Genomic DNA, 15975 nt, shown 5'->3' on the forward strand with positions numbered 1-15975 from the left:
GAATAAATATTATTCTTATTCTTATTCTTATTCTTATTCTTACTTACAGATAATACCACCTTAGTATCGGCGTCAGTTGGTTAGCGAATGTGGTAAAATGCATTGTTTGGGGTTTTTGATTGTTTTTTATTTTTGCTCGGGTAAGTAATTTAATATGTGATGTGAACCTTAACGTTAAAAACGTTAAAGAGTGAAAAGTGCTTGCTTGCAGAGGATAGATACCTACCCATTTAAATAAAGTGAAATGTATTTATAGCTTGTTACATTTGGTTAGCAGGTCATGTTATGATATTTTTATACTATCTAAAATCTAAACATACTTATGTTTATACTTACTGTTATTGCATTCATCAACTTCAACTCCCCACACCCTTATTTAAACAGTTAGAGCCGACGCCCACAAGCCTCCACCCGCGCCAGTGGGCACCGCAGAGATCTCCCGATGGCCGTTCGCAGTGAGCCCCCAGACCCACCTGTGGGGCTCCATGTGGGTGCCCCATTGTGCGGGGGCCCTCATCAGTACAACTACCGTGCTGTCTGCCGCCCAGTGCTATCAGTGAGTTGTCGTTCTTGCTACCTCCTGAAAGTTGTGCATATATTCTTTGTTATCGTGTTGATGACAAATCCTTTTAACTCTCACTAGGTTGTAGCTGTCCCTTCCAGCAGCTGACTGCCCTCAGTTACAGTAGCATCAAGACGAAAAATTAATAACCCTATCTGGAATATTGAATTATACTCCCAGTACGCCGGTTTTAAATGGAAGGTTCATTTTTTTTTTTTAGATCTTTATTTACTTTCATAAAAAGTTTGTACAATAATTATTACAAAAACTACCCCTCGAAAACCGCGAGGTTTATATGGGGGTAGCTGAATCGCTGTTCATACAAAAAGAAATCACAATTTAATATTGACTTATATAGCTGTTTGTCATGCGACAATGGATCCCAGTATCAAATACTACGATCCATTTTCGCACGACTTATGTTAACTGATACGTCACTGTTATTGTAACTAATACTTATACAATATTTCATTTCATATCCACAGAATGCCTTCACCACGCCTGCGCGTGCGCCTCGGCAGCACATATTCAACGTTCGGCGGTTCCCTCGTCCCCGTCTCCTCTTACACCAACCACCCCGACTATGAGCCTACAGCTGGAGACCACGATATAGCTCTCCTCCGATTGGCTGAGAGCGCCGTGCTGTCTGCAGTGGTCCAGTTGGCTAGGATACCGGCTGCAGTGTTTCCTATCAGTGATGGGAGTAGGGTGGATGCTGTGGGATGGGGACACCTCGAGGTTAGTGTGCCTACTTACCTACATAGAAGCCAAAACGTACTGAATACATGTTTTGAAAAAAAAAAGATAAGATTGTCTGATATCATTCCAACTACATTTTAAGCCCATAGCCAGCTGTCTACATATATTATATTTATTTCCACATTTACAGTACGACGACGACGCCAGCATAACACTGAAAGAAGCGGCCCTGCAAACCGTGAACCAAGATATCTGCACTCAGCGTTACGCCAACCTAGACCCAGACTCAGAAGACACCCAAATCTACCAAGTCACTTCTAGAATGCTCTGCGCAGAGCCTGCGACTGATGGCCTAGGGATGTGTGAGGCTGGAGCCCCGGTGGTGGTCAGTGGGGATGTGGTGGTAGGGGTCCAGTTGTGGGGGTTCCGCTGCGGCGGTAGCGTCTACCCTCAAGTTGCTACTCGGGTCAGCGAGTACTCTGATTGGATTGTCGCTAACGGGTCTTAGGAATGTATGACCGTTTTGCTTTTACTGTACTCCCAAGAGTTTCCCGGAGTTAACTCGGAATTTTAATATTAATAAATAAAATAAGTAACTTACTTAAAGTACTAATGATATAACTAGATAAGACATTTTACTTTAGGTAACTACACTACTGTTATCTTATTTATTACGTGCTTTTAGAAGAGTAAGGTGCGTCATAGCAGTAGAGTCATTATTTTAATAACACTGAAGGCACATAGGTACTACCATACCTATACAAATATACATGTTTTAAGCATATATACCTAATCTGAGTTAAGTGGATCAGTGTCTCATACCCTGCCGTGACTACATGTTCGTGACTCATCCATGAATGAAGCCAGTTTGTACAGTAACAACGAACAAAACAAGTTGAACAGTCGACAGAAGTAGACTAATCGTGAGTTAGACGTAGATGGGCTTCAAAGGTTTCAATCTTTTATTCTACAACTATAATCTAAGCCATCAGGCCGCCTTCTTGTACTGTTTTTATACTGTTTTTTTTATATGCAGCATTTATTTATAGACATATAAATATTATCTCTACAGGCTTGACCGTAAATCTTTCTTTTACCTCAACTAGGTACATTATCATGCGCCGCCGCTATCTATGTAGGTAAGTACCTATATTATCAACTTTTTGTTTTCGTCTCAAACAATAACAGCTCTACACTCTACAATCTCTACATAATAATAACAGTGCTTTGTAAATAAATATCTTGGCTTAAACTACGGCTTCCTGCCCTCGATACGCATGTTGATTCACTTTTCTAAAGTCTATTTTATTTTTAACAGCATAGGGTTGGAAGTTGTATGGAAGACTAGCCAATCTCGTCGTACCCTTGATTTGAGTCAAGTACACAGTGCACTCTAGGAATCGTTTCTAAATATACATATTCCTACATAGTAATAGCACTGTAAAGCGTCGAGCTAGCTTCAGTGATCGTAACTGATCACTGAGGTTAAGCAACACATGGCACTGTCAGCAATTGGATGGGTGACCGATTTCAAGTGGTTCTTTTCTGGACGCTTCCGTGCTTCGGCCGTGAGTCCCGATTGCTGTTTCGGCAGCATAGCAGCAGTCGTTAAGCCTAGTCAAGGCCTTCGGGCAGCTTGAAAACATCTGACAGTCGAGTTGCCCACTTACCCGACAACTCTCTCAGCACAATCTTGCTAAGCTTTGCTGCTTGTAAATTAAAATGTATATGAAATAATTATTTCAAAAAAATTAAAGATCAAGTTCAGACACTTTATATTCGCCTCACGAGCTAAAGGTACTTTGACAATAAAATTATGTGTGTCGATTTTAGGTCATCTTTCGTGAAACGCAGTAAGTATAGAACAAATTGTGATTGTTCAGCAATATAGTGATTATTCAGTTGAGTCCGTTAAGCAGCAGTGATTCACGCGTCCTCTTGACTCATCTCCACCGTGGTGAAGGACTTCGCTTCTAGCGATAAGGCCGCCTCTTTATCTTCTATTTGCAGGAGAAGTCTTCTTGCTTTGCCCCTGAGCAAAATAATATATAAGTATTATGAATCACAACGATATTGTTACTTTATGCAATATGACTTTATATTCCGAATGGATGAAGTTGAAAGTAGTTTAAGGGCGGCTTGCAAGAACGTCTTAAAACTCGATTTTGTTCAACTTAAGCTCAGTTTAAGCGTAAATCAGCAAAATCCTCTTGCACGATCTCGATTTAGTGTCAAATCTCGATTTAGAGAAACGTCAAAATTAAACCGGCAATATCTCGGTTTTACGCGTAAATCGAGATTTAACTTCTTTGTCAAATGTCAAAAGCAATCTTTGAAGTATTCTTTTTGGTTGTTTTGTTGTTAGTAATTAGAATTTCTAGTTAACTTACTCGGTAATATAAAAAATGTTTGAGGCGATGCGATATGCTCCCAGCCAATGCCAGCATTCTATGCAGTTGCGGAAGCCTCCAGATTACGTCACACCTTATAGTGTGCCCTAATGCCCCAAAGTGCAGTCAAGGAGACCTGATGAAGGCCAATGTCCTCGCAATAAGAGTAGCAAAACATTGGAGGAAGTTAGTTTAGTGCATTTACACGATAGAAGAAGAAGATCAAAAATGTATTACTCAGACGACGATAAAGAAATTATTGAATATTTGAATACCCCTTACTTTTATAGGAGGGTTAACTACTAAAATAACAGATTTGTTTCGTGCTTATCGAGATGATGAATTTATTAAAAGCTTTCGTCTTACAAAAAATACCACAACAATCTATATAGACCAACCTCCTCGTGCCTTACAGTCTGGGAACAATGCAAGAACTTCGCTGATCAATAACTATTTTGCCAATATATATATCTGCAAACATAAAAATCCAGTCATAAAAATTAGAGTAAATCACAGTACTCTAGCTACCTACATACTTTATTACCTACTATTATACAATTTATTGCCAATTTTATTTTGTAAGTAGCCATATGGTTAGATATAATAATATAACTTACTTGAGATCTGCATTTTTTCACTTGAGTGCTGTTTTTTCGTCTTTGTTTTCAGGTTTTTGTACCTACCAGTAAATTCTCAGTAGTTCTGGGTACATAAGTGGTGTTGGCGTTATATTATTCTTTACTCAGCATCTTCCAAGCCTTCTGTTTTCCGGCTACGGTCTAACCATCAGCTTTTTTATTTTCAATTATGAAATTATATGTGTCTACCAGGTTACATAAAAGCATACTTTCGTCACATGTAAAATTGGGTGCCCGTTGGTGTTTTTTACCTTCCATTTTTATAATTTATCAATTAGGTATTTATATTTCGGTAACTGCACACGGTTGTTTGTTTATCAAGTGACAGTAACACTCGGTGACTGGACTGACATGTTGTGACGACAAGTATATTTCATTTCACCCAAAATATTAGCCTACTTCATTGGAAACTATCAAATTTTAAATCAAATAGTGTATAACGAATCGTATAGACCGAATGAGAAATTGAATGATATCATAAACTAGGTTTTGTTAAATCGTTTTAGAAAAACCATGGCGCAAGACAGTTTTAAATCGTTTTAAATAAAAATCAGTTTAGTGTTAAGAAACGTTTTGTAAAGCTATGCTTATGGGTTCTTTTCTGCAAGCCGCCCTTAAGTGAACTAATTGTGGATGTGGAGCTTAAATTCTTTCGAGAAGCATAACATGAAGATATCGTTCTATTAGGTCACTATACGGTATACCTGTCAGGAATTTGTCTATGTCACTTCCTTGTCTACTGGTAACAAACAACATGGCTGTACATATTATTTTCTCCAATTTACAATAAAAGTTAATTATACCCAAAATGTGAGTATTTCTTCTAATTCTCTACAAATATCCACTGCGCAACGATATATAAATAACAGGTTATGGGCGATATGGCGCAAAGTTACCCAAAGTTGGAAGCTTCGAGCTTCGATAATTGGCTGTTCAGAGTCAAGTGCTTACTAGAAGATAAGCAAATAAAATATGTTTTAGACAGCAAAACCACCGAAAAGAGTGATGAAAAATATGGAGCAAACGATGCGAAGGCTAAATGCATCATAGTTCAATGCCTTACGGACAAGCATTTAAACATAATAAAAGAGTGCAACACGGCACAAGAAATGGTAAAAGTACTAGAAGACACATTCCAAAGAAAGAGTATAATGACTAAGATTCATCTACGCAGAAAATTGCTAAACGTGAAACATGAAAAATCCGAGAAACTAGAAGAGTATTTTGCAAGGTTTGATACCATCGTACGGGAACTGGAATGCACCGGAGAGAAAGTAGAAGAGAAAGACAAAGTCTGCTACATACTGACAGGACTAGAAGAAAGGTATGACAGCTTAATAACAGCAATAGAAACAATAAATACAGATATTAAGTTAAAATATGTAAAAGCGAGACTATTAGATGAAGAACTAAAGATGAAGAACAAAAATCCGGAACATAAAAGTGAAGAAACAGCATTCCCCAATATAGTGACATGCTACAGATGCAACAAACCCGGACACATAGCAACAGAGTGCCGAGGAAGAGGAAGAGGACAAAGAAGAGGAACACAATTTCAAGGACGAGGAAATAGAGGTCATGGTCGAGGAAGAGGATATATAGCAAGAGGACAAGGATATCAATATGGAAACTACAGTCAAGAAGGCCAAAGACATCATGCGAGCCAACAGGGGTCATCGTGGCAGCACACGGCTGCAACTGCATCAGAAGAAAACAAAGAATTTTCATTCATAGCAGGTACACAAAATGATAATTTTAAGAACAACACAGTAGAGAATTGTAAATTAGAATTCATTGTAGATTCAGGTTGCACAGAACATCTAATTCAAAGTAAATACGAGACATATATGTCAGAAATTCAATACTTAGATAAAGAAGTGAAAATATTCATAGCAAATGGAGATTACGTAACAGCAAAGAAGAGAGGAAATATTTATGTCACAAGTGATAGCGCAAGTATGAAAATAGACGCACTAATAGTAGAAGATTTGTCATTTAACTTACTTTCTGTAAGAAAAATAGTCCAGAATGATTGTGAAGTAAGGTTTAACTCTGAAACTGTAGAAATTCAGAAGAATAATAATTGCGGTAATAAAATAGTAGGATACTGTTCAGGGAAACTATATAAGTTACATACAGAGATAGCTGTAGATAGATGTAACTATGCTAATTTCAGCACCGGAGAAGTATGGCACAGAAGGCTGGGACACCTCAACCGTAGGAGTTTACAAACTATGAACCTACCGGTAAGCAAAAATGTATGCGGTCCATGTATGGAAGGAAAAGGAAAGAGGAAACCATTCCAAAGGATACTGAAACCAAGGTCGCACAATATAGGCGAATTGATACATACGGACATAGCAGGGCCAGTAAATATCGAAGGAATAAACGGAGAGTTATATTATCAAACTATAATCGACGACTACTCACACTTTTGCGAAGTGAGACTTTTAAAAATGAAAAGTGCAGCAACAGATAATTTAATACATTACATAAATAGATTGGAAAATGAAAAAGGAATCAGAGTAAAGAAAATAAGATGTGACAATGGAGGAGAGTTTAAAAATAGAAAAATGGAATCATTTTGTCAGGAGCGTGGCATTATTATACAGTATACTACCCCATACTCACCACAAAGCAATGGAGTTGCCGAACGCATGAATCAGACGTTATACAACAAAGCCAGAACACAACTGAATGAGGCTAATCTGCCAAAACATCTATGGGGAGAAGCAATATTATGCTCAGCATATCAGCTAAATCGATGTCCATCATCTGCCATTAATTTTGAGACACCAGAATGCATAATGAGAGGAAAAACAGACCTGTCAAGGCTCAAAACTTTTGGAAGCAAAGCATGGGCTGTGATTTTACCAAGACAGAGCAAATTCGAGGGCAGAGCGAAAGAAGGAAGAATGGTAGGATACGCACCAACTGGATACAGGCTGTGGGATCCAGAGACTAACAAAATAATCATCAGTCGAGATGTAAGATTTGATGAATCAGACATCATATATCAAGAAAAGAAACATGACAATAATGTAAGATACTACCAAGAAGAAGAACAAGGACAAGAAAATGAACAAGATGAGAATGTACAAAGAGAAGCTGAAGTGCAAGTTCATGAAGAGAGACATCAAGAACTAAGTAGAGAACAAAGAACTAGAAAGCTACCTACATATTTAAAGGATTACGAATTGGAAGAAGACGTTATAGAACAAGAAGCAAACATAGCATTCTGTCTACACATAGAACCTCAAACATATGATGAAGCTATAAAAGAAGGAGAAGGATGGAAAGAAGCAATAGATAATGAGTTAAAGTCACACGAACAACTAAATACTTGGACAGAGACAGAACTACCAAACAAGAAAAGAGCTATAGATACCAAATGGGTTTTTAGAACAAAGCAAGATGGAAAAAAGAAAGCACGACTAGTAGCAAAAGGTTTTCAAACAGACAACAAGTACAATGTTTACTCACCAGTGGCCAGAATGTCAACTATAAGAATGATGCTAAGCTATGCACTACAGGAAGATCATCAGCTAAGACAATTCGATGTACCAACTGCATTTCTAAATGGCGAATTAAAAGAAGAAGTATATATAAAGCCACCAGATGGAGTAGAAGTCGGCCAAGGAAAGGTACTGAAGCTAAACAAAGCTTTATATGGTTTGCGAGAAGCACCAAAATGCTGGAATGACAGATTTCACGACTTTATAATTAAGCAAGGTTTTGAACAATCAAAGCATGATTTTTGCTTATACACGAAAAAAGATGAATGGTTACTGATCTGGGTGGATGACATCATAACAATGGGAAACTGTATGGATACTATAAAGAAATTAAAAGAAGAATTCAATGTAAGAGATCTGGGAGAAGTTAAAGAATATATTGGCATGGAAATACATAGAGAGCAGAATATATTAAAAATAAAACAAGAAAAGATGATACATAAAATAATAGAAAAATTCGGAATGGAATCGTGCAAAGGAGGCTACAAAATCCAAAAACAACGAAGAAGAAGAGATAATCACAAATGTACCATATAGAGAACTAATCGGATGTTTAACATACATCTCTACAACATCTAGACCAGATATAACTTACGCAACTTCATACCTTAGCAGGTACTTAGATAAACCAACGAAAGAAAGATGGATTGCGGCTAAGAGAATATTAAGATATCTAAAACAAACTGCAAGTAAATGCTTAACCTATATCAAGAATAAAGAATCGAAGAAGAGATTATTAGCTTACAGTGACGCGGATTGGGCAAGCGACAGTCAAGATAGGAAAAGCGTAAGTGGCTGCGCTATATTTTACTGCGACAATTTAATTTCATGGTTTTCAAAGAAACAATGCACCGTCTCATTATCATCTGCAGAGGCAGAATATGTGGCTGCTGCAATGGTAACGTCGGAGCTAATATATTTAAAAGGTATATCAGCTAACTTCAATATGGATATTGATGCATACTTACTAGTTGATAATCAAAGTGCGATTAGAATGATTGAATGTAACGAAAATAGTAAGCGCACCAAACATATTGATATTAAGTTCCATTTTGTAAAAGATGCGGTATGTAATAAGAATATTGTTGTATCGTATGTGTCTACGCAACAAAATGTAGCCGATATATTAACTAAACCATTAAATACTGTAAAACACAATTACTTTGTAATGAGACTCTTTATTATATAAAATACGAAGTAAGTTTGTAAAGTTAAGAATGTTATAGTATAAGTTGTTTTTAATGTGTAAACGCATAGGAAGAAAAGAAGTGTTATAAGTTTATTTTATTGCAATATTGAATTAGAAATTTAATATTGAGAGGGGGTGTCAGGAATTTGTCTATGTCACTTCCTTGTCTACTGGTAACAAACAACATGGCTGTACATATTATTTTCTCCAATTTACAATAAAAGTTAATTATACCCAAAATGTGAGTATTTCTTCTAATTCTCTACAAATATCCACTGCGCAACGATATATAAATAACAATACCTACTATACAGGGTGAAATTTTATTAGTCAACGCACCCGTCATACTGAAGCTCAGAAAAAGAGGTAAGTACCTACTTTAAAAAAAAAGCTGCAAACAATATTGACATCCATCTTATACCAAAATCCTCACCGATTTAGGAGCACAGCCACGACGGTATTCCTCGGGGTGAGGAAGGCGACCCCCTCCAGCCCGCACCCCGCCACCCGCGCCTCCACCCGCCGGGACCCTGGCGGCAGGAACTTGGAGAAGTGCCCGATGCCGTAGAACATCGGCTGCTTTAGGAACTCTGTGCCATTGCTGTGAGGTTGAGAATGGAGTGAATGAGATTTGCTTGGTCATGTCATTGTGTCTTTTTTATTTGGTCGGCTTTTGGCTCCAGCAATGATTTGGACAATATTAAAAAAAAAACACGCACTCACGCCTTGTACTAATGTACTCCCTTGCGGGGTAGGCAGAGGTGCATTGCTGCACCCACTTTTCGCCAGAGTGTTATGTTAGCCCCAATGTAATATGGGGCGATGCTGGCGATCTAATAGACAATATTCATTTTATATTTCTTCTTAGCACATAATAGGACCGATGTGAAGACCTCAGACATAATGTAGCCATTGGTGTTTGGATGAGGAAGGTCGATGCTGCCTATGTCCGACCGTAGACCGGCTCTAGTGTTGATAATTAAAACCGATCACCATTTGATTGGAGTTCTCGAGTATGCTCTACGAACAGGCAATTGGTAGCTTTCCGACAACCCCCAGCCCGCTGGGGATCCTTAAACGAATAAATGGCAGTGGTTGGATTAGAAAGACTGAGGGCAGAGTGTTGTGGCGATCCTATTGTGACCTTGCTGTAGGTACCTTTCTCCCGCTGTAGACGATTATTGGCTGATGATGGATCATGACATCATGAGTACCTGTTGACGATGATAGCGGAGTCCACGTTGTTGCGGATCCAGTTGGGCCCCCCCGCCGGGTCCAGGCACAGGTTCCAGTCGATCCACCCCACGTACATGTGGTTCAGATTCTGGTGGACAAAGTCATGCATAATATGACAAATACACTCACGAGCTATGAAAAGGTTCCACTTTCAAAATGTCGACACCAAATGACCTAAATTTTTTAGAGCATTTAATTTAGAATGTGATCACTGATGCGCTGTTAAACGTACCTACTTCAATACTGCACACGGCGTCGTCATTAAACTAGTCCCCTAGTTCTCTTCTCTTTAGGAGTAATTTGGTGCTATAGTCACTGGAACTTTTGCATTGCGCGCGAGAGAGTACTGGTATAGGTGGTATATAAATTAAATCCAATAGGAATTCATACAGATGTATAAGTATGTACATGCATAGGACGGAAACGGCATCTTACTAGCCCCTAAGTTGTAGAACGGTAAAATAGAAACCATAGATAAGTAAGTAAGTATAAGTACCTATCTCATTTATTAACAAAATTTTCAGATTACCTCAATGATGTTAGAGACGTAGTCTTCAGCTCTTCGCCAGGAGCCCAGGATGACGCTCTTGTCGTACGGTAAATATCCTGTAATGAAATACATAATATAACAATCATATTTTCTAGGACATCAAGACGATATAGTGAAATGTCGACTTCCAAGGGAATTAAAGAAAATATGATGAATTAAAGTAGTACTCTCACGGTGAAGGAAAACATGGTGAGGAAATCTGCACATCTAGATTCTCATGTAGACATGTGCATTGTACTCATTCAAAAACGGCAATACGGCTCGCGGCCTATCTAGTGAGTACAGCGAAGAGCGTGTGGCTCACTCACCTCTGACTATTCTTTCGGGAATTAAAGTCGTAAGCATTAAGTATGTAGTTATGATGAACTAACCTGCGCTGGCCTCAGTGCCCAGTAGGAACTTGTCGGGATGCTTCTTGTAGACTTCCTTGAGCACGGCCGCGGGGGTCAGGAAGTCTCCGTACCAGTGCACGCCGACCCCGTCCACGTACTTCAGCACTTCTGGGTTGTCTGAGGCAGCCTACGGATGGAAATGCTAAATTAAAATGTGAGTATTTGCAACAAAATAATTATGTACTTAGTATTAGAAGAAGTCGTCATAATGAGTTGTTCTTCATTGCAGTATATTAACATTGATTCTATGATGAGATAGAAGACTTTATACTGCGTAGAATAATCGCCTGGACTCTGACCATGATATTCTAAGTATATAGGCTATTGAAAGGACTTAAAGAGGCCTATTTCCAACATCGCTATCACTATTAAGTAGTATCCTGACAAAACGGTATAGGGGCCACACGTAGCCGTAAATAAATAATTTATGGCAATGATATCCTAGCTCTGTAACCATGTTTAGGTTGAAAGTTGTTTCAAGAATATCCTGTTAATCCTGTAGGTATAACTCACCCGATTAAACCAAAATGGAATGGTGTATCTCTGGTCATCCACAGCCAAAATCTTGGTCGAATTGAAACTGGAATTTCGTATGGTTGGGCCAAGATGTTCCGCTATGTATTTTCCCTGAAAATTGTTTAGCAATCGTATGAGAAACATCAGAATATTTCAGTCAAAATGTGTTCTGTTCATTGATTTTATTTATTTAACTGCTTACAACGTCCCGGTGACCCATTGGTAAACTAGACACAATAGATTTTTAAAATAATTGTCTCTGATTTCTCGGGATGTGAGGGTTTAATACTCACACACACGCACTCACGCCTAGTACTAATGTACTCCCTTGCGGGGTAGGCAGAGGTGTATTGCTGCACCCACTTTTCGCCAGAGTGTTATGTTAGTCCCAATGTAATAGGGGGCGGGCCTATTGCCATTTTACGGGCACATCCAAGACCCGAGAACAAATATCTGTGTTTAAACAAATATCTGCCCCAGCCGGGAATCGAACCCGGGACCATCGGCTCAGTAGTCAGGTCACTAACCACTATGCCATTCGTCGTCAATATGCCATGTTCGGGTTAATACTCTATGAGCATAATTATCTTTCTACAAAGGATGTAACTAGTCAGTGCTATTACCATAAGTCCTGGAGTCCAGCCCATGGAGTTGATCTTGAGGAGCGGCACCAGGCCGTTCATGGGCTCGTTGGTGGTGGTGATAGCCCAGATGGGAATGCCCTGTTCTGCATACTTTTTGATAAATCTATAAAAAAATAGAAGGCTGTTAGGTTTCAATATTTCCCACCACGCTATGGACTACGCTATATAGATGCTACGCTATTTACACACACGCTATATAAATGTTTGATTGTTTGGTCCATTATAAAACCTGGTTCCAGAAGGCAGCCTCAGTAGATTTAGTAACTGTGAATGTTTTTTTTGGATCCTTAGTTTCATTGTTTCGTGCATAACTTTTAAAAGACGGGTGTCGGACAGCTGATAAATATATCTACACAAATTGATACATAGATCCATCATAATAAATAGATAAACGGCAACCAGACACAAGGCAAACACAAATGTTTATTACACAGATGTGTGCCGTGGGAGGGATTCGAACCCGCGTCCCCAAGCTTCGTAAGCAGCTTCACTACCGCCTTAGTGCTACGGTGCCGTCAAATCTACAGTTCTTTAAAACGTACTTGAGATGGTAGTCGGCGTAAGTCTGCAAGTACTGGGGCCGCAGCCGGCTGTAGCCGCCCCAGGCGTCCCGGGTCTTCATCCAGCGAGGGGGGGACCACGTCGTCGCCACCACCTTGACGGGGACACTTGCAGCCTTCATGCAGGCCTGGATCATTGGTATCTGGAAGTGGAAGGAAATGTAAGGACGTGAGTGATGTGTTGGAGATTCAGGGTCCATGAACTACCTATATAACATCAAGACTTTTTATGGAGTAAATCTTCACAAGTGCGCTGTGCTAGTGCAATTAAGCGCAGAGATGAGTGAATGCTCCAGCCTGTCTGCAATGGCTTTTTCTTACAATTCGGTTATCGTGGAGTCTGTAAAAATATCATTAGTAACTATACACTGTAGCCAGTTTATTCCTACGTGTGTCAGTCAGCGCTATTGTTAGGAGGTAGAGGCCTTCCTGGAATATTGCTAGAAGCACCAATTTTTAGACGTGTCGTCGTTAACTTTTGAAATCTTTTGAAAACTCACCTTGTACTGAAAGTCTTCAGGAGCCAGTGTGAAGTTGGTGAGCATCGTGTCGTTTTCAGGCAGCTCGTTGAACGCGTAGGGACGCGTGGAGAAGTCACAGCTACCGATAGGCGTCCTGATGAAGGTATACTCGATGCCGGAAGAACCGAAGTATGACCTGAGGAGGTTTTCCGCATTAGTTACTTGTAATCTACATATCTATACTATTGTAGGAGTACTAGTTCTTACACTTGGCTCATGCAGTAAGAGTGATGGTATATAAAATTGTAATAAAAAATCCTTTCGTATATACCTCAGTCGGGATTTCAACCCGCAACTCTGTCTTCCCATATTCCACAAGATCCTTCCCCTCATAACCACTTACTGGATCAGCTGTGCCCTCAAGAAGTCATCGGTCAGCTTCAACCAGTTGATGCCGGCGGCGTCGGTCACGGCTCCTCCGAAGCCCTCGATGGACTGGAACCTCGTCTCCAACTCCATGGTCATGTGGTGAAGGTCCTCGCGACATTCAGATTCTGGGTCCTGGTCTTCTACTGCAATAGACAAAAAATAACAAAGTATTTATTTCATACACATAAAGAAACAAACAACAACAAAAATAAGTTTAAAAAGTACTTAATTAAAAATGAGCATGAGTTTAGATTCCCGGTGCTGAAACGGGTTCTATGTAGCTTTGCTTGATTTTATGTTAATGATTTATAATGTTAATTGTGGTTACTTAAATTGTTATTTCTATTCTCATGCATGCTGTGTTATTTTGTGCTACACCCAAAGCGGTAAAATTACCTTGATACTTTAATTATTGTACCTAAGACTAACAATATACATGTAATTTAAGGCAATAAAGAACTGAACTGAACTGAACTTATGATAGGCCATATGGCCTAGCGCTATCGCTGGTTTTCAGCTAAAACCCGCAACGAACGAAAAATAACCCAAAATGTCTATTGACCTATCTGGAAATTGAATTTTCTTACATGTTGTCTTGGATTTTTGCACGAACCCCACTTTCTTTTTGAAGCGAAGTCCATCCTGAAACAAAATTCAAACTTTACCTACTCCTGTACATAATAATATTTCATTCTTACTTAAACGTAAGTATATAAAAGTAGCATTTTTATCTATATTACTTAAGTATTTATCTATGAAGATAGGTACTTATTGCTTGTAATTTATAAAAGTGCAGTAAAAGTACCAACTGATTAGATTAAAAGTAGGGTAGGCGATATCTATCATTATCACTAATAGATGTGTACAACACAATGGATCTTACACTAGATCAGTTATGTATGAGTAGTTATGACGATGACGTTATGAGAATCCTCAAAATCAGTTGAGCTGTTTATAAATACAGTATAACGGCCTCGTGAATCACTCTTTCATTCGCAGCGCAGAAGCCCTAGCATGGGGCGCAAGACGCGCAAGACGTGACAATTTTTTATGTCGCACTTACTCACAACTCGCGGCCTCGAGTCGAGAGCGAGCGAAAGCATTTGTCACGTCAAGACGTGTGCGCGTCTTGCACCCCGTGCTAAGCTAGGTAATTAAGTAATTAATTGATTCTATGTATTTTCTTGGATTAATAAATTACTAACTTATCTTTGGTTATTAATTATACCTCACCTTAGAAGATGTGTAAGTGATAAAAGTGCCTTTGGCCGGTTCATCTCGCACCAGGTCATCACAATATGTGAAGTTGCAAACGCACACCACCGATTCACCCTGTATATACCTCGGGTTACATGGGTTATCTGGAATAAATATGGTACAGGGTGATAAAAAAATGGCTCCGAATCCTGAATAACTTCTACGTTTGGAAGAGTTGAAACATCTAATGTAAAACTTTTAAAAATTACTTAAGTAAGTAAGTATTTAGTTTTGAAAGAGTAAGTAGGTACTTACCAGCCAAACTAATTGTAATAGCCGCAAAACTTGAAACGAATAACAATAACAAAGTCATTTTCTCAGTTTTATTTGTTTTACTTATCACGAGCCGGGTCAAGCGACATGTCCAGTGTATATTGGACACCGCACTGATTATTTCCAAGGAACTCTACATAGTAACTATCAGATGTACAATAAACTACGCTTGAATTTCTTTGGCAATTCAGCTCTTCATGTTAGTGTGTGTAGACTTATATTCCTTTGCAAGGGGCGCTAGTTGTTGACAAGTCGTTGTATTTTTTGTTTTAACTGTAGTAGAGTCGTTCCTTTGTTTTATTTATATCGGAACAGAAGTTTTATTGATACTACACTCATGAGCAATTAAAAAGTTCCACTGACATAATAATATGGAACGTCAATGGCTGGTGGCAAAATTTTCATTGACCGCGTGTGTATTATGACTTGTTGCCTACCATACATAGTATGTATTACATACCTACCTATCAATCCATGCTAATTATCATCATCTGCATACATATAGGTACTTAGGTAATCGTGTAGTGTAGTAACTAGGTCTCTCCTGTCCCATGAAGCTCCACAGTAGCCGTTTGCCTGGTTTTGGTCTCCGCCCGAGGACTTTTCTATCCCGGACATCATAATTCATTTCTACTTAGCACATTATATGACTGAAGCTTCGGAG

At 39.0% G+C, this 15975-nt stretch overlaps 2 protein-coding genes across 2 annotated transcripts; one reads left to right on the forward strand and one right to left on the reverse strand.

The window, feature by feature from the left end:
• Nucleotides 1-97: 97 nt before the first annotated feature.
• On the forward strand, nt 98-1861 carry LOC119693839 (trypsin-1). The gene is made up of 4 exons (XM_048626559.1): nt 98-104; nt 385-556; nt 1048-1300; nt 1452-1861. Exons 1-4 carry the CDS (start codon nt 98-100, stop codon nt 1767-1769), a joined length of 750 nt encoding a protein of 249 aa, XP_048482516.1. The 3' UTR covers nt 1770-1861.
• Nucleotides 1862-3019: 1158 nt separating this feature from the next.
• On the reverse strand, nt 3020-15435 carry LOC119693831 (lysosomal acid glucosylceramidase). Its single transcript, XM_038118541.2, has 13 exons — nt 15294-15435; nt 15015-15142; nt 14369-14423; nt 13756-13924; nt 13392-13548; nt 12874-13034; nt 12311-12434; nt 11685-11798; nt 11151-11298; nt 10759-10835; nt 10208-10317; nt 9427-9594; nt 3020-3293 (listed from the first exon to the last, which is right to left on the reverse strand). The coding sequence occupies exons 1-13, from the start codon at nt 15349-15351 to the stop codon at nt 3188-3190; spliced, it is 1575 nt and encodes a 524-aa protein (XP_037974469.2). The 5' UTR covers nt 15352-15435; the 3' UTR covers nt 3020-3187.
• Nucleotides 15436-15975: the final 540 nt, after the last annotated feature.

The sequence above is a fragment of the Plutella xylostella genome, chromosome 16 (genome assembly GCF_932276165.1).
Source record: "Plutella xylostella chromosome 16, ilPluXylo3.1, whole genome shotgun sequence".
NCBI lineage: Eukaryota > Metazoa > Arthropoda > Insecta > Lepidoptera > Plutellidae > Plutella > Plutella xylostella.